At 48.1% G+C, this 22738-nt stretch overlaps 1 protein-coding gene across 1 annotated transcript; it reads right to left on the reverse strand.

Moving 5' to 3' along the window:
- Nucleotides 1-388: 388 nt before the first annotated feature.
- On the reverse strand, nt 389-21296 carry TMPRSS6 (transmembrane serine protease 6). The gene is made up of 17 exons (XM_013947292.2): nt 20647-21296; nt 20324-20466; nt 20062-20129; nt 18623-18807; nt 15579-15620; nt 14403-14607; nt 13899-14035; nt 13188-13300; nt 12609-12718; nt 11010-11155; nt 9965-10063; nt 6522-6635; nt 6161-6277; nt 5211-5379; nt 2936-3207; nt 1769-1905; nt 389-1043 (listed from the first exon to the last, which is right to left on the reverse strand). The coding sequence occupies exons 1-17, from the start codon at nt 20801-20803 to the stop codon at nt 885-887; spliced, it is 2373 nt and encodes a 790-aa protein (XP_013802746.1). The 5' UTR covers nt 20804-21296; the 3' UTR covers nt 389-884.
- Nucleotides 21297-22738: the final 1442 nt, after the last annotated feature.

Raw genomic sequence — 22738 nt, forward strand, 5'->3', positions numbered from 1 at the left:
TGTGTGTGTGTGTGTGTGTTTATCTTTAGTAAAAAACCCAAACCCATAGCAGTCACTATCTAAAGCACTGTGCCCTTAGCCTTCTCCCTCACCTCTTGGGTTAGCTGAGCTCTGGAAGCAGATGAAATTATTTCATGTTAAAGGTATTTAGCAGGGCACAGGGAATTAGATAGAAGGCTTCTCAAATGTTTTTACTGAGGGGCTAGGGCTTTGCTGAAGTAGTCCATCAGCAGCAGTGGAGCCTGGATGTTATTTCAGCAGGGAAACAGGGACACATGCTTGGGGGGTATGATGCTGGACTCATGCCTAGGAGTCAGTGAGACATGAAGAAGTTGTCTGGCTGAGCTGAATAGCACACGCCAGCTAAGAAAAGAAGCAATTAGGGAGATGGAAGAGGAGGAGTGATGGGAGGGGATGAGGGAAGAAGGATGAGCAGCAGGAAGGAAGAGGGAGGCAGACTGATTTCACAGTTACTGGAATCTCTAACTACATCAGTCACATTTTCTTTCAGCAAATGTTCCAGCATAAGATTGTGGCTGAATCACATGGTTCATGGAAAGTTCATCTCCCCTTAGTCCTCTACTCAGAAACCGTCAACTTGGGACCCTTGTTGTTCCCCCCTCCCTCCAACTGTTTTGGATGACTGTCCTAAAAACACCTTGGGATGCTCCCTGGGAAGCACTGGAGGGGAAGAGGGTCTGCCTGCTTCCCTCCACCATCTCCTCTGCAGGCTTTCTTCTACCCTGCTCAGAAGAGCATCCCAGGTCTGACAATATCCCACATAGAACCTCTCTCTCTCGCTCTCTGAAAGAGAAGTGAGCAAGGTGAGGAACAAGTGCCATATGAGCATAGGTCTGGTGGGGGAAGGCAGAGATGGACTTTTCTCAGCTCATGGTTTGGTTCATCCAGCTCAGCACTTGGGTGATCCTGGTGTATACTCCGTAGTAATTTGGACGTGCGCATCCCATCCCCCAGCTCACCAAACCAGCCAGAAACCACTTGCCACTGGGCTCCTTGCAGGCTAGTGGACCTCCAGAATCACCCTAGAGAAAGAGAAAGAAAAAAAGGGTTGTGGTGATCCACCAACCTCTCCTGCTGGAACATTACACTGACTTTGAGACCCTCTGTACTCAGATTCCTGAATCCCTTTTTCTCATGCCTGGGACATCTGCAACATCCCTGGGTACCTTAGGCAGATGTCAAAGTCTCCTACAGAAAGATCTGACCCATTATATTAGTGCATTCCTTGACCATGCAAATTCATCTCCTTTAGCCAGGTCCCAGGAAGTTGTCAGCTCTATTGTTTCCTTCTGCCCCATGTGACTTTTCCAGACTGTCCAAATATTTGGAGAGTAAGGAAGGTGATGGAATTAAACTGTATGCCTGAAGGGATGGGAGTCAGAGGAATTACTTGGGGTTAATTGTAGTGCAGGAACACACTGGTTCCTGTGTTTGACAATTGCTGATGAGGATGAGGGGGAAGAGGACTGATGTAGACATGCAGGTGATTGGGGGGGGGAGATAAAGAAATGAAAATGGGCGAAAATGAGAAAAGGAGAAGTCTAAGTGTATTTGGACACTGGCTAAGGCAAGGATGCTGGGAAGAAGTGGTCCTGGGAGCTGTTACTGGTTACTTAGAAGAATAGGTTGGTGAGTCAGGCCCTTTATGGTCTTCTCACTCTCATTTCAGGCTATGGAGTGCATTTGGGAGATTCGGGACACACCCCACTACTGCTAGATGACCCTGATCCCACAACTCCTCTGTCACCTGGCAGGCATCTTTCTTGCCCTTGTGGTACCCAGCACAGAGCATCCTGGGAGAAATCATGTAGTGATAGGCCTCACTGCAGATGTCCTGCTGGACGAGCTGCACGTCTACTTTCTGCAGGATGTTGCTGATGCGGCCTGGGGGGGAGGGGGGAAGGGTAGAACACCAAGAGCAGCACAGGTGAGTGATGGAACTTCCCGTCACCTCCCATGAACCCCCCAGACCATGCCCATCTCCATCTGCATGCTGAAAGCTGCCGTATGAATTTCCATTCTGCTCTCCCATGGCATCACAGTCTCTGCCTTTTAGCAGAGAGCTTTACCTGCATGGAAAGGGTAACATTCCCTTGCAGTCCCTGTTCCTAGAGAGGTATGTTGTGGGCACGGTAGTTTTGGGGAGGAGGGGGATTCTGACTTGTAGCAACATCTAGGATGTCAACATTTGGGTTTGCTTCTCATTGAAAGGAATGCCAAGCCTTTCTGACTAGATATGCAAACTCAGGAGTGTCCAGATCTGGACAGACCCCTGAGTGTTTCCATTTAGGAAGCAACTGGAGCAAGTGTGTGAGTATGACTGAAGGCACTAAGAGGGACTGGGGGAGCACATCTATGTTTCTGTGCCATGCAATACTAAGAGAAGAGCCTGGGTACATTTGCTGGCCCTATGGGCAAGGAAGAGGGAGGGGTCATGTCCATACAGCTGAATTCTCTTTCCCACAGCGAAGAATGACCTCATCCATACCACACCATGGCTCCAAGTAGTCTTTCATCTCAGCTCTATCCAGTCAGGCATTGGCCCTGGAGAACAACCTGACTGGAACCCACATGTCTGTGTAGGCATGGGACTGGGCCTTGGGACTGGGGCTTTTCCATGCAGCAGTCATGGCTGAACAGCCCCACAAGTCCTGCAGGGCTGTTGTAGTCTTTGGATGAGGGAACACATGCTGTTCTCAGGTAGCTTCCCAGACTCTCATGCCTGCCTCTGAATGATGTCTCTAGGCCCTGAACAGGTAGCTTTGGCCAACCTGTGAACCGACATCAAAGATGGCAAAGGAGGCATGGTGTTTCTGTGGTGAACATAAACCTTGTTATGCCTATCCCACATCTAAAACTATGTTTCCACCTTGACCCTGTTACAGGAGGTCACCAGCACAGACCCTACACCTACCGCCCTCCTTGATGGCTCCCCAGCCAGTGATCCAGCAGTGAAGGCCAGGCTCAAAGAGGTGGGAGGGGGCAGGTAGGCAGATGGGCTGGATGAAGGGTGAGCTGATCACAGGATGGTCCAGCTGGAGCAGGGCCACATCATAATCATGGCTGTCCTCCTCATAATAAGGGTGGAGGAATAGGCGGCTCACCTTGAAGGACACCTCTGTGTGACTGGTGGCATTTTGCAAATACTTGCCCAAGTAAACAGTCCAGATGGAGGGGGAAGCCAATCTGTCAGATGCAGCAGAGAAAACAACTTATCACTCGAGCAGATCAGGATGGGCAGAGCCTGGTGGCTTTTGTCATGCTCCTTTGAAGATATCTGTGTCTGATATCTACTATGGATGGTTTCCTCAAAGGAAACACTTTTTTGTCTGGCCACTGATTTCAAGAAACTTGTTGAGACATCTCTTTGATGTCTTGACATTACCTGTCCAGTGGAACTGACTTTTGGCAGATGCTCACACACACACACACACATTTGGTTATTTTCTTTAGCAAAGCAGGCTAAAAAGTATATCTAGGTTAGACAAATGAGTGAGGTTGGTCAAGTACAAATGACTATGACAGGGCAGAGAGCAAGGACTGAGCAGGGGAAGCAAAACTGCAAGGACATGGAAGGGGACATGGGGAAGGGGAACAAGATCTGAGAAACTTCTAAGAGGCAGTGAAGCGAGAAAAGCATCTCCGAGATGAGGACATTAAAAGTCAAGACAGCCCCATAGAGAAGCAGGGGCTAAAGCTGGGGACAGTCCAACAAAAGGACACCTCTGAAAACAGAACACCTAAGAGTTTTGTGGCGCCTGAGGAAGACTCTGTTTCTAGCAGGAGGGTGAGGAGCAGAGAGGAACTCGCCCTAGATCAGAGCAGGATGAAGCAGCAGAGGGCTGGTTCCGGACTCAGGGTCTGGTCCAACTTCTGTCTTACACATGCTGTGCTTTCTCCCACACTGCCCCTCTGGGTGAAAAAACTTTCTGGTTCAGTTTGACTATCTCGTATTCTAGCTCCAAACTCCCCTACAGGATTCACCTCCAGCCTGTTGCTTGCACAACCTGCTGCCCTTGGCTTGATCCTTCCCAGGCTGGTGCTGTTCTTCTGCTTCTCTTTCTTCCCTCTACTTCTTATCTCTCACCCCACCTAAATTCTGTCCCTGACACACACACAAAACACAAACACACACACACACGTGTGCGCTATCTAACAGGGCTGTGCTAGCTCCGTCCATCCTGCATCAAGACTCTCCAAGTGGCAGCCAGAAAGCCAAAATCAGCCCTCACAGACCACTCAGAAGGCCTCCCCCAGTGCTGATGGGCTTTCTTGAAGGGCAGGGAAGCCCTAGGTGGTAGGATCAGAGTAGGAGCATGGCAGAGGCAGAGTGAGGTGGGAAGTGAAGCTGTGAACTAGCCCCACTTCTACAAAAGCCTATTGTGCCATGCCGAGGACACTGGCAGCTCCCCTTCCCTGTGCTCACACAGCGTCAGGAGGGGAAGTCCATCAGTAGCAGCTGGGAATGGGAACAGCAAATGGAGGTAGGGGATCCCTGCCAGTTCACTTGCAGAGGAAAAGGGGAGTTTGGAGGAGGTGGAGACTGGGCCAGAGTGAGCACACTCCTTCTGCCTCCCAGTCTGGTCACCCAGCACTGCTCTGGGCCCTCCTCCTCATTTCTTTCCAATTTGAAAGAATGGGGTGAACCCCCTGATTTGTGTTTTACTGATGCTTTTGTAGTATGTGTGACAGAACCATGGACATGCACTGGATGGAAGAAACTAGGAGAGAGTCAGAGCTTCCTCCTGAAAGGGCAGGCCCTTTGGATGGGCATCATGGGATCCAAACAGCATCCTCAGCAGATAATGCTACCCCAACCTCATCCTGGTACACATGGATGTTTCAGTGGTTATGACAATGTGAGGACAAGCCAGAGCCAAAGCAAAGGTGGAGTTGTGAAATATCTTTCACTACTGTTGCTCTCCCAAAGCTGCTCTGTGAATCCCAGCACTTCCCTTTTCCCTGCATGCACACCTACATACTAATGCATGTATTCATACCCCTTTGGCCTTCATAGGCCAAATCCATTTTCTCCAGCTCCAGGCCACAGGTAAGCATGCCATGGGTACCAGATGAGAGGTGCAGCTGCTCCATGACATTCCCACAAGCACAATGAGGCTCCTGTCATGTGTAACATGGAAAATAATGCAAATTCTTCTCCTGCCCAGCACTCTCCCTTCTCCATTTACCTTTCATCCTGGAAGCAGTGTGCAGCTGAGACTACCCAGCGATCAGCAATGAGTGTTCCCCCGCAAATATGGCGTCCCCGAACTTGCAGGCTGGCTTGCCATGGCCATTCTCCTTCCACAGAATCATCGCCACCCACAATCCTGCTGAGAGGGGCTTGCAGCCCACAGTCTGAGGAGGAGACACAGCAGGTACTTAAGAGAACATGGTATATTGTGTCTGCCCTTCCTTTGCTACTTAACTGACTGGAGAGCTTGAGTTCCACACCCTTAGGCCCTTGTCTCACACAGCCAGCAGTTGTTTTACATACTGTCCAGGAAAGCTCTAGTGAACAATCCCTCCAAGTGAACGCCCCGGCTGATGCCCACACAGCCTTCTACCTTCCAGTGCCAGCAGCAATTTCAGTTTGCGGATGCCTTCATGGCAGTACCCTGTGTGTACTAATAATGCCCTGTCAGGGGAAACCTCACAAACATTCCCCTTCACTGCCCCCTAGGACTCCAGAAATACCAAGCAGGGCAATGAAAACAAGCTCTTTCCCTGCCAGTACCATCCAGTCACAGGTGATTTCCCTGGCTGGGGCCTTGTAGGATGGCATTACTTCACATAAGCCAGCACAGTGGTCCAACAAGCAGCCTGTGGGCAGGACCTGGCCTGTGAGACACTTCTATTTGGCCTGATGCCTCTGCCCAAAGAAGATGGGGAGCATCTGATCAAAAAGAAAACAATTCCTCCTCACAGCTCAGCACAGAGCGCTGTCTTGTTGCTTCTGCTGCCACCATGGTAGGATGCAGCAATAGGTACTGCCATCATGGGGCTGGGGTAGGGAGAAGAGGGTGGAACAAAGGAGGGTGGATGCTTGTGCTGGGGTGGCAGGAGGAAGAGAGAGTGGCTTGCAGGTATGTGGCATCCTGAACCTGCCTAGCTGATGTGTGACTGAGCATTTCCTCACCGCAGTGCTTCTCATCGGACAGGTCCTTGCAGTCCACAGTGGTGTCACACAGAGGGTTGGGTTTCTTCACACATGTTCCATCTTCACAGCGATAGGTGAAAGGCCCACAGGGAACTCCTGTGAAGGTGAAGGGGAGCCAAAGTTGAAGGAGGGTGGCAGGTTGTAGATGCAGCTGAAGGCCTTTTAGTGATGGAAAAAAGGCAACACAGAGCTTGGGGGAACTCCATAAACCATTACAGGGAATTTCCTGAGGAAGGTTAGTCAGCTACAGACAGATTCAGAGTGAACATTGTGAGCAGGTTGTGAGCCTTGTCAACATCAGAGGAAGGTATTCATCTGCCCGGCACTGTCCTCTCCCTACCTTCACTGCACTGCTCTTCATCACTCCCATTGACACAGTCCAGTTGCTGATTGCAGACTCTGCTGAACTCGATGCAAGTGCTGTCCTCCTGGCACTGGAACTTTGCAGAGCACACTGCATGGATGGAAACACCTCAGAGTCAGCCACACAGGGCAAAACTGGATCTCCTTTCCCATAACTGGGTGCTACATAACATTTGGCTAGTGCAGGGAAAGAGCTTCTAAACCCCTTGCTTTGCCAAGGCATTCCTGGCATCAGATGCAAAAAGCAGATGTCAATGGAACAGTAGGGCTAGATTCCCAACCTAGGCATTTTTTTGTCATGTCTACAACAACGTCCACCTCTTTCAAGTAATAACTTTTCAACCTTCAGCCTATGTTATAACTTTACGATTCATTCTGGCAGCTTAATATGCTACTGTGAGTTGTCTGGTCTGAGGAAATTGCCAGTGTGCAGGCCCTCAGTCTGAAAGAGCTGCGAGGTAATGCCGCCCAGCTCATGTCTCTACTGTGAACACAATTAATTCCCTTTTTCTGCTTTCCTCAGGCTCACTTAGTTCAGAGTGCTGTTCCCATCATCTGGCTTTATGCAGGCTATGCTCAGATCTACCAGATCTATCAGATCTACACTGCCTTCCTGAGAATCTGTTTAAGCAGTGAAGTTTACAAAACACATGACAACAGCTAAGGAAGCCACTCTGTAAACTTTGGCCACAGCATGTGGAATTTATGTGACCAGCTTGAAGGTCATGTTTACAATGCACAAGGCAGTTTCTGGTGGGAGACCTGCAAGGTAGCACTGGGAGGAATGGAGACTCTAGTACCGGATATACAGATGCTAGCTTGGGTACCAGAAACCATGTAGCTGCATTAGCTGAAAAAGCTCAACTGCTTTTAGTGTCACGTAAGTGATGTCAGGGCCCTAAGTGCACCAACAGGCTCTGCAGACTCTTACTCCACCTCATAAAAGCCAACTCTGATAATATGCAGCTGTGTCATCTTGAAACAGACTGCCATGACAAGAGCAGTGAGGAGGAGCCTGGTCCCTTTTGCCCAGGAGTCGCATTTAATCTCAGGCCCTTGCTGTTGGTCCTTGCCTGAGATATATTGTAGGCATGCCTACACTCTGCCTTGTACCTTGCTGATCCTGACTTGCCTTGTTGACTTCACTTCTTTGTTTGACCTGCCTCATCACTATGGACTTGCCTTGCAGTCACTGGACTTTTGGCTGACCCTGATTACCATCACTGGATCTGCTTTGCTCGCCTTGCTCAGGTCCAAGGGGACTGCACCTTTGCTGGTGGGGTCATGGTCCCTCCTGCCTTGCTGTCACCCTCTGCTCTTGGATCACCTTGCCTTACAGAGCAGTTGCTCCTGTTGGTCTCTGACAGGCAAGTCCCGAACCCTGCTAGATTCCTTAGTGTCATTCCTTGGAGTTTTGGCAGTTGCTAAAGGAGAGGAACATAGGGTGCCTACCTGTCATAGTTTGATTTCTGATTGTAATTTTTTGTGGCAGGAATTCTCTCCTTGCTTTCTGTTTGTGGGTATCTATGTGCAACACCAAACATAATGGGCCAGTACCTCCCTGACCTCACCTTACTACAATGACTGTTTCTTCAATAATTAGTGTGAGGCTTCCAGATGACTAAGGACACACAAAGGTCTGAGGCAATGTGAACACTGATTTTAAAGACAGGAACTGTTCCATACAGACATGAAATGGATAAGCAGGGATGCAACAGTGGCAAGAATGTAAGAATGGAAGCAAATCATGATGTGACAAGGGGGATCTTGTCAATATGTGTAAATGTCTGATGGGAGGGAGTAAAGGAAACTGAGCCAGACTGTTCTCAGTGGTATAAAGTGATAGAATGAGAAGCAATGGGCATAAAAGTTGAAATACAGGATATTCAATTTAAATAAAAGACAAATCTTTTTTTATGGTGAGGATTGTCAAACATTTGAACAGGTTGCCAAGAGAGGCTGTGGAATCTCCATTATTTGAGATATTCAAAACACAACTGGATATGGCCCTGAGCAACCTGCTTTGAGCAGGGGAGTGGATGAGACAACCCCCAGAGGTGCCTTTCAACCTCAGTGGTTCTGTGATTCTGTGAAATATCTCATACTTCAAGCACTGAATTAAAAGGGAAACTTCTTTTAGAAAGATTACTCCTTCTTTTTATGTTAGTCTTTTCTGTATCTTCCTCTGAATCTTTTGGAATTGGTCTCAGGTTCAGGGACCTTTCTGTCTGTGAACCAAACAGCTATAGGGGACAACTAAAGAAAAATTAGTGGTGGCAGCAATGTGATGAGCTCCCAGGAGTGGGAGAGTGGCTAAAATGTGTGTCAGGTCTGAGCCCGAATAGCTTTTCCTGTGAGAATGGGGTTTTCTTGGAGTCCTCGGGACACCAGGGACAGTGTCTGTGTCAGCACTAACTGGTGCTGGCCTGAGGAACTGACAGCAGGTTGAGGGCCCAGACACTCCCAAACTGGGGGGAAATATCTCTCTTATGAGGAAAGACTGAGAGAGCTGGGCCTGTTTAGCCTGGAGAAGAGAAGGCTGAGAGGAGATCTTATTAACGTGTACAAGTATCTTAAGGGAGGGTGTCAAGAGGATGGGACCAGACTCTTTTCAGTAGTGCCCAGGAACAGGACACGCGAGGCAACGGGCACAAACTGAAACACAGACAATTCCATCTGAACATGAGGAAAAACTTTTTCACTGTGAGGGGACAGCGCACTGGAACAGGTTGCCCAGAGAGGTTGTGGACTCTCCTTCTCTGGAGATATTCAAAACCCACCTGGACACGATCCTGTGCAACGTGCTCTAGGTGACCCTGCTTGAGCAGGGGGGTTGGACTAGATGATCTCCAGAGGTCCCTTCCAACCTCAACCATTCTGTGATTCTGTGAATATATGGATCAGGACCTGTACAGTTCAAGTGTCTCACACATGGCCTGGTGGGGGTGGGGGGGGGAGGGGAGGGAAGGGGGCTGAGAGCAGGGCAACAGGTCTTTTTGGGTGATGGTGGACAAGATGGGAGGGCTGGGGGGGATGCTGGGGGCTATGACAGCAGGGGGGGCTGTAGGCCAGGGCTGACCTTCAGTGTCAGGCCTGGGAAAGAAAAGCAGAACATGGAGGGAACAACCTGGGCAGGGGTTTCTTTCAGGCTATATTGAGCTTTTGGTGCATAGGGGTCAGGGGTTTCTCTAGCAGAAGAATCTGTTTTCAGGAGAAATTAGCATTTCTGCTCTGGCAGGAGCAGGCTGAAGCTGCCTGGCAGTGGAATGAGGCCTTTACGAGCGCAGAGGTTTCAGCTCCCAGGGGAGTACAGGCTGGGCCCAGGCCACCTGAATCTTCCCCATCTCTCCCCACCTCTGGGAGAGCAAGGAGCTGTGTCCTGCTGAGACCAGGAACTGGCAGAGAGGAGAAATCACTCACCACAGTTTCTCTCATCCAGCCCATTAGGGCAATCTTTGATCCCATCACAGGCTGGGACACACAAGCCGTTCACAGAACACAGGAACTCCTCGGGACAGGCTGTAAAATCAAAAGCGAATGATTAGTCCCCAGCGACTGGAAACCTCCTCGTAGCAAAGCACTGTGACTTGAAAGTGGAGCTACACACCTTCCTAACAACACATGTGCCACAGCAGCATGCACATGGCACTCACTAAGCTCCCCAAATTCTGCCACATCATCCGCTCTGCACAAGGGCAAATGAAGATGGGCTGTGCAACAGGGCAAGGACAGTTTCCCTGTTTCCCAGAATATCAATGGACAAGATTCAAGACAGTCACCCACCTAGCCTGGTATGCCTCTGCTTTAGCCCTGAGTGCAGTGGCAAAACTGGAATAGATTCTTTGGGGCTGTTACTAAAACCCAGTAAGGGCCTTGAAGGGTTTGTCAGACACGTGTCACCAGGTGCATGTAATCAGGGACTGGTGTACATTACAGACACCTCTTAAGAGGAAGATCGAGAAACCTGTGAAAGAAAAACTGTGGGTGCGCCTTTGCATATGTGCATATGCATATTTGTGTGTGGCTTTATTTGTCTCTCACTGGCACAAATTCTAAGGTGAGCAGGAAATAGCTCTCTCTAAGAGCTTTTATAATCGAAATAAAAGCCACTTCAAGTCAGAGATGTCTCACTGAATTCCCAAGGCCAGTAATGCAGATGCAGGAGTGAGCCTCTAGGTAGTTCTTTGATTCTGGCTTTGGAGCCTGGATGCTCTGAGAGCACAAGGCAGGGCCACATGTGCAGAAGCAGCTTCACATGTAAATTCCCTTTTTTTGTGGGAGGTGGGAGATCAGTGGTATGTGCTTCACTGTGCTTGTGAGCATGTGCATGAAGGGCAGTTGGTACCTAGGACTCTAGGATGTGTCTTTTGTTTTGCCTAACAAAAGCCAAGAGTGCAAGGGGTTGCTGGTAACCAGCTGGAACCTCCCCACCACACTGAGGGGCAAAGAGGCAGCCTGGACTTACGGTCTGATTGGTTGTACAGGCTGTAGGCAGCCTGTATGCCAGGGCCAGTTAAGGAGATCTGTGAGGTGAAGGTGATGGTGATGTCAGCAGAGGACGTGACAGGAATCCGCTCAGCATAGGCTTGCAGGGTCCGCAGGCCACACAACCTGACAAGCAAACACAGGCATGATGTCCTGGGCAGCGAGGTAGAAGGAAGGCTGCCAAGTGGAGCCAAGTGGTCCTGTGGGCCTGGGGGAGCTGACTCACTTGTGGGGAGGGGACCACACAGTTGGGGGGCAAGTAGGCAAGGCAAAACATCTTCAGTATGGCATGAAATTATGAAGCAGCAATGGGAAAAGGCTGTGGCCTTTCAAGCCCTGTCGTCATTTGGGAGAGCTGACATTGGATCTTGCTCTGCCTGGCCTTATCTTAGTGACTGAGCAAAGGCAGCCTGAGAAGAGAGTAATTCTGGTGAAACAAAGGGTCCTCTCTGGGTGCAAGGCAGAATAACTAAGCTAGGGACTGACCTAAAATGACTGACAAAGCTGTGTGAGGAAGCCCCAGAGACAGAAAGAAACAGGAATGAAAAAAAAAAAAATCCACCACACATGAATGCTGTGATAGAATTGCTTGCAGAGAGAAGGGAAACAACGAAACAACTAAAATGGCAGGGGCCATTAGGACAAAATCAGTCACCATATTCAGGCCTGAAGAACAAGACAAAACCAGTCTGTACATACCATGACCCAACTCTACTCGCAGGCCATGTGTGAGTCAGAGTGATCCTTTATCTTTGGACATTTCCCCCTTTCTGGGCAAGTGCTGAGTTCAATTCAGTTCTTACATTTATCTTCCCTAAGTCATGGTCTAGAAATTGTGGTGTGACAGTTTAAGAGAAGGGCAGGGAGACAAAATGTGAAAATCCTAAGCCAGGTGAACAGTGTTCAATAGCTTCTGGATCAGACCCATGAGGGGAAAAGCAGTTACTGCTACAGGAGCAGCAGAGAAAGGTTAATGGGATGGGTTTTGCAGAGAAGGGGGAAATTTTGCATGGATCTATCCAGCTTGGAGCCTACTTTGAGGAGATGGGGGTGCAGCATCTGTCGCTCCTTTGCTGGGGTTGCTGCACACCACTGCCCATGTGCAAAGTGCAGGGACTTGAGTCAGGAAGTCCCGCAGGAGGAAGTAGCTCTTGTCAAAGCAGGAGGATTTGGAGCTTGGCAGAAGATCTGTATGGAGGTGAATGTGAGGCAATGGCACATGCAGCTAGTATTGCAGAGGTGGTGACAGGCAGATTTGCAAACACAGGAGATGTGGGAGGACGCCAAAGTTACACACAGGAGAAAACTAGGAAGCCTGATGCAAACAGCAAGACCGAGAAGGCAGGCTGGTAGCTCAAAGCAAATCTGTAAGATGTGTTCACTGGGGAGCCTGAGAACCAGGGAGGCTGAAAAACAAGTAGAAAAGCAAGAGGCACCAGCACAAACAGTGGCCACTCAGTGGGTGATGGGATCTCCTTCCTCAGAACTGCTAACTGGCGTGAGCAGTGGATCTGCAGAGATTTGATCCCACCTCTGCAGATGGGAAATGAGAGACAGAAACCAGGGTCTCAGCACACACCTTCTATTTTGAATTATCCACCGGCCTTGGGTACAGGGCAGGTCATACTTCTGTCTGCTGAGTGCATAGGCGTCGAACCACAGGGTGACCCCATAGTCAAGAGATGGTACCTGCAGGAGAGGGGATCCAGAACAGAGGGGAGGTGGCTCCTGTGAATGCTGCAGCCCACCCGAGGCAAAAGAAATGAGCAGGATATATGTGAAGGGGGAGCTGCCAATTCACACATTGCAGGCAAGAAGGAAGCACCATCCAAACTAGGGCCATGCCATAGCCTACAGCACCTCTGTTGCTGCTCTCAAAGCATGGTAATTTCTAGTAATCAGGTTCTGTCTTGAAGAACTCCACTGGAGGTGAGATTTCAGACTCCTCCTCAGCTATCTCTGCTCTGCCGTGCAGTACTAAACTCCTTCCCCTTCCGTAACATTCACTGTGGGAAGCCTAGGCTGGTTGCCACCCCCTGCTTGCATTTCATGACCTTCTCATCAAGAGTGCTGCTTGAGTGCTGTTGCCCCCTTTATGTGGGAAGTACCACATGGGTTTCAGGAAGGAACAGATGCTCCTGTGGGAGCTGGCTCTTACCGTCAAGTGCCAGGTGCACTGCGTGTTGGGTGAGTAGTAACTCGGGTAGTGTGGCGTGCCAATCTTCCCCTGCAGCTCCAGGCCTTCCCGTAGGGTTATATTCACTTTGCAGGCTGTAAACACAGACATTCAAAGCCCCACTGCCTGTCAGTTCAACCTCAGCCTAGGAATACCATGTCCTCATCCCCTTACAGGAGGGGAGAAAAGGGGTTCTAAGATCTGATGTTAAAGGTCACTAGGATGTTCCACCATTGCCCTACAAGGGACCATTTCTACCTGGCAAGACTTTTGGCCTCCTCCTCCTGATCAGAGAATGGTGATGATAGTGTACTTTGCTGCTTTAGACTCTCCCATTGAACTCACATTTACATGCTAGTGGAGCCAGATGTGTTATCCAGGCCACACCTGGTCTGTCCATGCACAAGAACTTGGGATTATTACTGAGGTATTGTGATCATTCATGCTCTGCTCACCAGAGCTTGGTCTGTAAAGCCTTGAGCTAGGCACTAATGAGTCCGAGCTGAGGAGCAAGCTATAACCTGCTGTTTACTAACCAGCTCTAATCTGCTTTCTACTGACCACCTCTACCCTTGAAGTCTTGAGTGAATTCTGCCCCTAATGGAGATGGAGCATCTCTAGGAGCAGTGATGTTATAGAAGATAACCTGTCTCCTTCCTGTATCTATGGCCCTCTTCCTCCAGCCTTCATCACCTTTGAGGGGCACAGCCTGTGCAGAGAGGATGAAGGGGTCGTAGTAGCTGTACATGGCTTTCTTCCACACAACGGACATCACAGAGCCTGATGAAAGGACTTCCACAATGGGCTCCTGCCGGCTGCAGCCATAGATCCTGAGGGGAAAGAGAGAGCAAAGGAGTGAGAAAAGGAATGGGAGTGAGTAAAGATAGCAGCAAGCAAAAAGAGAGAGAAGCACAAGAGAGAGACAAGGGGAGGGCTGAGTTATTCAAAGAACATGCCTGTTGTGAGACACTAACTGAATCAAATCAAGGGTTAGCAGAGAGACAACTTGTGCTGCTGTAATCTATCAAACAGCAGGACTGGCTCTGTGATATCCCACATCAGTGACTTCAGCTCATCAGTGCAGGTTGTGCAAAGAGAATTTCCTCTGATGTATTTTAACACCTTCCCTTGCTGCGGTGTGTTGTGCCATCCTGACTGGCTTCCCCACTGTGCTCACTCTGCTCAGGAGCTACCTACGAGGTGATGAGGTGGTTCTCCAGAGGCCCCGCTGCATCGTACATAGCCAGGCGATCCCTGCACTCTGGGAGAGTCCACTCCAGGCGTAGCTTGATCATGTAGCCCTTGAGGACATGGAGATGCCAAAGACAACTGGAGGCCAGGTAGTCAGGGCCCTCCAGCCTTAAGATGTCATCTTCATGGAGATAGCTATATCTATAGCAACCTGAATCCAAGGGGGGAAAAAAACCAAACAAATAGGACTTAAACCTCAGGGTGAAGTAAACTGAAAGGAGGGCAGTTTAGTGGTGGTGGTTAGGGAAATTAAGTTATGGGATTGTCACTTAGGATATCAGTGTGAACCTGATTTTAGGGTTACACTGAGTCATCCCTGTGAACTCAGTTTACTTTCACATTTGTTCTTAGTGACCCCAGTCATCTCTTACTGCTGCCTCAGTTTCTCTCTGTGAGAACTGTCCCCTCTCCCTTGGTTAAGCCCATACTCCCTTAGTCTTTTCATATTAGCATAACGCAGTTATCTTCCACTTGTTTCTTTTTCCTTTTCCTTAGCCTCTTTCTCCTGTCACCCACCATATTCTTCCCTGCTTTACATTCTTCTTATCTGTTTTCCAGGTCTCAGCAGACTTCCAGCCCAGGATTGTTGAGTAAAAGTCAGTTTAAATGCGAGTTTCCAATAGTACATTTAATGTAAGCTGCCAGCAACAGCACTTAAAACACTGACTGAAACTATCTGAAGCACCTTTGAACATCAAAAAGACATAGACTCCTAAACGACTCTGCATCCAGGGCAGAGCCATGCAGGGAAACCCCTGCCTGGCTCAGTAGGTTTGCTTGGGACCTGGAATTAGTATTATTGTATTTGACAAGGCTAATCGGACAGGCACAAGACCTTATTAAGGTGGCTACACAGCCCCTGGGAGCTGGTATCTCTCACAGTGGTGTGTTAGAGTACAGAGGTGTCAGACTGCAGCACTCCAGCATCTAGCTGCTTCATGTAGCGTAGATGTGGCAATGGGTGCTTTTGCCAGGATGCAGAACTGATGCTTCCTTCCTATTGTTCTCATTCCCCTTCCCAGGACTTATGACTCCAGGAAGCCAACAAACTTTCTGGCCCCTGTAGAGCTCCCTCCCACAAAGTAACAAACTCAAAACAAAAGGAAAAAAAAGATAGCCTACCCAGAGTGGATTTCAGGACTATTATGTCTTTCACACTGGATTCTGTTAGAAAGGGAATATATAAAGAAAGATAAACAAAAAGAGAAAATCTAAAAGTTAGCATGGCAGATGATGACTCCCTTCCTAAATAAATTGCCCCCTTACAATTTTGACATGGGGCACTCTTCAAGAGCTTCTCCATCTGCTCTCAGGGTCCTGTTTCAGTCATGTCTTCATCCTATGTCACTGGGAAATCTTTCTGGCCTCTCTTCCAAGTCTAACACCTTTGATCCTTGATTTCCAACCTGCCACAGGCTTTTCTCCTTTTTTCCTTGCTCATTTCATGGTGCCTTTCCTCGTCCTCCTTTCCCATTCCACAAGGGCTGGGCAATAGCTCAGGTAGCCATACCCCTTCCCTATAAGCTACACCAAAGGGACACAACCTCACTTCCCAGAGAAATCACTGGCTGTCCTGAGAGATCACTGCCCCTCCCCACTCTCCTTTCCCTGGAGATGGAGCACACATCCTTTCTGGTCAATGGGTAAGGGCTGAAATCTATGACGTTTTTGGCTTTGCATCACACTCTGTAAGAGGGTCTCCTGTGTGAAGAAACTTCTGAAATGCAAGAGAAGCACAGGGAAGCTTAGGACCAGCTTGCGAGTTTGGTGCAGCAAGCGAGTATGACCATGAGTAGGTTAAATGCTAACTAGAGCCAGCAGTGGGGAATAAAGAATGGGAATATATTCCTTGGGTTCACATAATCCTCACTGAAAAAAAAAAATGCAAATTGCTGAGGGAGTGGAAGGAGGTCTCTTGTGATGATGACTGGTTGATGAAACACTGAATGGCCTTTTAGAGCCCACCTTCGGGGGAGGGAGATGAAGAGAAAGTCCTCAGCAAGGACTGCAAACCTGTACAAAACAGAGTCCCTGGGTGAACAACCCTTTTAGGAGAGCTGGGTCTTGCTTCATCCTCTCAGCTGAACTGAAAGCAGCCAGAGATCAGGTGCTAATGGGAATAACTACCAACATAAAAGCCACCATGAGGTCAGTCGGGTGTGAGAATTGCTGTTGGGGCTTTGCCTAGGTCAGGGGTTTGGTCTTTTGTAGCTCTTAAACAGAGCTTGCAATTCTGTGGGGAGAGCTGAGTAGTTTTGTCATGATAAAAACAGATGTTGTGGAAAGGGTGAGCCTGCAGGCATAATGCAGGCTCCTGAAGAATCTCCTGTGCTGTAAGGAAGGACATGGGAGTGTGCTGAGCTGGTGTTAATATTTGTATCTGAAGGTAATAAAACTGAGTCCTGGCAAGAAAGGAGAATGAAGTCCTGAAGTTCTTTGGGAGAAAGGGGAAGATAATGTTCTGGTTTAAGTGTAGCCGTTAGTAAAACTAAAGCACTGGAGAGGTTCAAAAATGTTCCTGTATCAGTCAGTGATGTTTGCAGCTCTGTGTGAAAAACTTAATATTTAGAGCTAAGCGGGTCAGCAAATGAGTCTGTCAGACAAAGAAGTGCTAATGACTTGCTATTACCTTGCCGTTTCACTCCTATTTTACACACGTTTCACTCCTATTTTACACAGCAAATGAAGCCAGAGGTTAAGTCACTTGCTTGAGGTCATCATAGCCCAGCAGTGTATGAGTTTTTTGGCTTCAGCCACAGCTGCTAGACTGTGCTTCTGACTGGAAAGGGAAACAGAATGGTCTAGGGAAAGCAGAGGAGCTGAAGAAACTACAAGTGGGTGTTGATTCTAAAATAGAAAGAGTTGTGGTCTGCTCATGTAAATCTGCGTGAAATGAATAAAACAGTGAAACAGATGCAAAGGGAATAAGATGGAACCGGGAACAGCTAGAAGAATGGCATCATAAATTCTTTGTTTTTTCCTGGATTCCATTCTGAACTGAGTAAATAAAGGGAAAATGCAAGATGGGCTGACTTGGAAACATTTAGCATATTGTCTTACGACATCTTTCTTAAGAAAGTTAATTTAAATTGACTGAGCATAAGGTCTGTTGTGCTGGAAATAAATCACAAGTAGAAGAAAGTGACTAACGGTGACTGCAGGAGGAGAGGGCTTCATGGGAGGCTAATGCAGATCCAGAATAAGATTTAATGCGAGGATGTGGATGAGGGAATGAAAACCATTTTAAGGAAATCAAAATTTCTTTGGAGGCACCAAAAAAAAATACCACCAAATCAAAACAACTGAGATGTGGAGGGAAAAGTTAAAAGAAAATATGGGTGGGAATATATTAAAATAAGATTCATCTTAGAAAAATGCAAGATAACATGCCTGGGGAAAGAAACTTGGAAATGAGAACCCTAAGGGGAGAGAACAAACACAATATATTTTAAGACCTGTGTGATTTGGGGCTCTGTACAGAGGCAGTTAAGTCTCATTGTAAAGACTAAATCCAAATTCCACTGAACTTTGACGCATTAAGTATAGACACATCCCTTAGTCCTTGATCTAACACCCATTTTAGGATACTTCTGTAAGGGTGTCTTTTTAAATGGTCTGTGATCTTCACTTTGGGAAACAATAAATAATCTTTAAAATAATATGTCAAGAATTGAAGTGGCAACAATACTTTGTCTCACAGAATAAGACTAGTGGTGACTTAAGTATGTTGTCTTTGTTGCTATCACAGTTAAGTAGACTGGAATAATCTCCCAAAGGAAAGCAGGAAATCTAATTGCTTGCTATTTTTGAACTGAGATGATCAAAGTCATGACCAGGGTAAGGAGTGACTACACAGAAACCAAACCTGAAGAGGAAGCAAGAAAAGAAAATTGTTACCTAGCTGGTCATGGTTGGTGGTATCTCCAAGAATCTTTAATCCTTTGAGGCAAAGATGCTGTTTATCAAACTTCAGTGCTCCTCCATGAGGAAGAAATGTGCAATTCTCTCTCTTGTTCCTCACATCTTCCCTATCCTCTTCAATATGCAGGTTTTTCCTTCCCCTTCACAAATGACTTCTGGCCTCTTCTCATAAACCCCCTTCAGCACTTTATAAGCCTCGGCCCATTCCTGACTGCTCATGCTGCAGCTGAGCAGCTGGTACTTACCCAGCAGAACCAGGGAGTCGGGGTTGACCTTGTACTCCGCCTGGTAGGACAGGCTGCCTGAGCTGTTGAAATGAGTGGTGAGCTCTTGGTGGAGCGTTGCATTTACCCTCTCAGCAGTCATCTCCTTTTGCTGATTCTCAGGGATTTGGAGGGCAAACCAGAAGAAGAAGGTCAGAGCCCCCTCCCTAACAGAGAAATAACATGTTAAATATCCTTCTTTTTTTCCCACTGCAAGTGAATTTAACATCCCTAAGAATCACTGGAGTGACAAACCCCAGAGATAACCTCCCACTCTCTGTTTATCCACGAATCAGACATAGCTGTGTGGACTTGCCAGCACACACTGGCTCAGCAGCTGTGACCCAGAGGAACCACTGTGAGTAGGGCAGAAGAGCTGTTGTGTCCATAGTGCTAGTTAATGCTCAGTCCTTCGGGGGAGAAAGCCATTTTGTGCCATCTGGCTTTAGTGATGACCATAGGTGTTCAGATTTGTGTGATAATTAACTCAGGATTGGTCTAATGAATATGCTTCAGGTAGAAGTGACCTGTGGTTAAGGATTGAAATTAAACACTGAAGACTTCATTGTCTCACCTCCCAACAGTGACAAGTGGATGATTTACAGCTCAGTACTTTACCACAAGCCATTAATGCTGGGCAGGGTCAAGTTGCAGGAGACTGTGACTGTGAAAGCTCTGTTCAACCAGCTGGCAGGGAAAATTTGTTGGGGGAGGGGGAAGAGATGTTGAAGCAAACTTTTTTCCAATGAAATGCTAGAGAAAAATTTCAAGTGAAACTTTTCTTTCCCCAGTTGAAAATGGAGTTAAACCAAAATTGGAATATTCCATAGCTGAAGGACAAATTCAGGGGTGTAGTTTTCCATGAAAAGATCAAAACCAATTGGATAGGTCAGTCTAGAAGTTATTTGTGCTTTCCTGAACTACTGTGATGACCCGCAAAGCTGAAGTCCCACATATGTCCCATTCCACTGTTACCCCGTTCCCAAGTAGACCATGCTTCTTGGCTGGAATACCTTTCCCATAGTGCATTCTTGCCTCTCCCTTCTGGTGCTTAGTATCAGCCATAAAAATGACTTTCTTGAATTAGAGAAATTAATTTCCAAGTACTTAGTTTCTTCTGAGAATGCCAAGCCCAGATTTTCAGTTCTTTCAAGTCATTTTTTTTCCTCTCTTGAACCTTTGGCTCTGGGAAAAAGTTCTCAGTTTTGGCTTTTCATCTTGACCGTGAATGAATATGAACATCAAAACATCCACAGGGCTGTCATGCTGGAACCATTCTGGTTCTGGACTTCCCAGCCTGGCCTAGAGTTCATGGTGGGGACTGCAGCAGTTTGCTGTGGCCAGATTTCAGCTGAACAAGAGTACAACTAACTGGGAGTTTTCACATGTGAACAACCCAAAATACTGTGGGTGCTACTCACCCAAAGGCATAGACTGTGCTCGAGTTGTAATATCGCCCCAGCTCTGTGGCACGAATCAGTTCCTTCAGCTGTAACGAGAATGTCATCTGATAACTATCAAATGATGTTACAGTGAAAAAGGACCTATAGCCAACTCTGTGTTTCAGCCCTCTTGCTGTACAGGCCCACCAAGTCTGTCACTTGGATGAGCATACCTGATCCCTTCCTCCTTCTACTCACTGAACTGCCTCAGGGCCAACTCTGGTCATGAAATTGCTCTCACCATCTTTTGAAGCTTAGCCGACTCTGTCCAGAAGGCTCTGGACTCTGACCGCCCAAGGTCTGGGGAGTACTGGCGATTGAGGACCTGGAGGCTGCCAGAGTAAAGCTGCAGGATGGACGGTTCTGGGTGTCGTGGTCTGTAGTCTGCCAACAGAAGACACTGTTGGATTACCTTGCTGATATGAAAAAGAGAGGGGTTTACCTCGATATATGTGTCTGTAAAGATCACCCAGAGTCACTAATGCTCTTTGGACTGAGTGCTCGGCATTATCTTAACTAAATCCCATCCCTCCTGTGCAAGGACAAAATGCATTGAACTGTTACCTAGGAAATACCAGGTTGCTGTGGCAGTTCCAGCCAGCAATAGAAAGGCTATGCAGACAGGCACGTAGCGGAGGCAGTCACGTGAGTTAGTCTCAGATTCATCCTTTGAGAGGGAGTTAGCATCTTCTTCATGTTCCTCAGCCTCCATCAGGGACATCTAGTGACACAGCACACCAGATCAGGCTGGGTTTTCTGCATCCCCTTACATCTCCCACTGGAAGTGCTCTGCCACCTCTCTACTCTTCTCACAAGACCTATGGCCTCATGACGTCTCTGTGCTAAGCACTGAAGATTTTCCTCAGTGCCACTGTGAGTAAAACTCTATCCAGCGGGAGACAGGCTTCTAAGACACTGTCCTGTCTGTCTGTGCCTCCTGGGCAAACCTTCAACTTCCAAAGACATCTCCCAGGTTTCCTTTAACTCTCCCCAAATTCAAATGAGTACAATAATGATTTTCTCTAGAGACAAGAGTGTCCTCCCAGGCTGGAAATGGCTTTAAAAGTGATATTTTATTGACCTAGAGATAAACACAAAAGAAAATCCTTGACCTCAAATGCACATACAGGTTGCACACAACATACTCAGCCTGGGAGCCTGCAGTTGCCCTCTGCCTTCTGTACCCTTTTGCTTTCTGTCCTTAAAAGTAAACAAACCCTGCCATTCCCACCAGGTCATGTGTCCCAGGGTTAAGCCCACTCTGGCACCAACTCACTAGGTGTGCTAGTGAGTGAAGAGCACCTGAACAACGTTGGGCCCTCCACCCCCCTCTGTGCCACAGGACACCTTCTGGCTTCCTTTTCTCTTCTTCCCCAGGCTGCTTGTTTTGCTTCCTCCTGGCTGCTCCTGTCCTGTCAGCCCCAGGCTCTGAAGGTAAGAAACGTCATTTCCTAAGAAAGTCATGTTCATCTCAGTTACCTTACCCAGCTACTTTCCCTCTCCCTTCTTTTGTGATCATCTATTGCTTTCTAATTTCTCAGCTGCCACCAATGGCTTTGTTTGTCTCCATGGTTGGAGGGGGAAGGGATAATCTGTGCAGGAGGGTACAGAGGTCTTGGGGAATGCCTGTGCACTGTGTGTGTGTCTGAGTCGTGTGCATGCCAGGTGGTGTGTGTGTGAGTGTGCTGATATGAATGCACAAGAGGAGCTTGCTGCAGATGTGAGAAGAGATAGGAAAGGGTCCCACATCCATTTTAGCTTGCCTGACTGCCTTAGAGTGTTCACAGGACAGGTCAACAGGCTTCTCAATCTCCTTGCTTTTCCCCAGTTACTGAGCATGACCCTCAAACCCTCCAGGTTGCCTTGCAACAGAGTAACATGCTCACAGAATGTAAGCACCAAGCAAATCCAGAAAACAACAAGAAAACTTAGCTAACAGTGGCACCAAGACAAATGGTGTCACATCTGCTTGCACTAATGCACGCTTTCAGAGAGATATGTGGTACAAACAGGCCTAGCATGGACTGCCCCCCCTTTCTCCTCATGGGGGGGCCTGTCTGTGGGTCCCCTTCAGGGGTCTTCTCCCCACTGGACCAGGCAGAGCAGTCCAGGAAAGCCAGGGTCCTTCTCTGCTATCATATCCCTTCAGAAACAAAAGGCATAAGCAAAGAACCACAAACCAAGGGGTGGGGGCAGGAGGGCAGGAAACAACAACAATAGAAGAACCTCTCTTTGTTAGAAGATTTAATTGTAGGCTCTGGGGTTTCCCCCAGAGCTGCAGACCTACCTCTGAAATCTGCTGCTGCCTGTGAGGCCAGGCCCACACCCCCTACGCAAGCTGGCTCACACACACATGGGGAAAGAGAAGGAGGTTATTGTTTTACCTAAACTCAAGGTCTCCTCAGAGATCAATAATCTGATGCCATGTCCCTTCAGCTCGACCTTTGTCCTGCACCGTCCTGCACAAAGGGTCAGTGCACCCCGTACAACTGTGTTTTTTCCAGTGGAGGCTTCAGAGGACTGCAGGGGTGAAGATCTGCAGGCTCTACAGGGAGGATCCTGGAAAAAGTCAGATTAGGAGCATCTCCAGCTGCGCAGAAAAGGCCAACCCAGGAGGCTGGTGCAGATAGGTTACATTGTCCTCCTCAGGGAATAG

This window comes from Apteryx mantelli, chromosome 1 (genome assembly GCF_036417845.1).
Source record: "Apteryx mantelli isolate bAptMan1 chromosome 1, bAptMan1.hap1, whole genome shotgun sequence".
Classification (NCBI taxonomy): Eukaryota; Metazoa; Chordata; class Aves; order Apterygiformes; family Apterygidae; genus Apteryx; species Apteryx mantelli.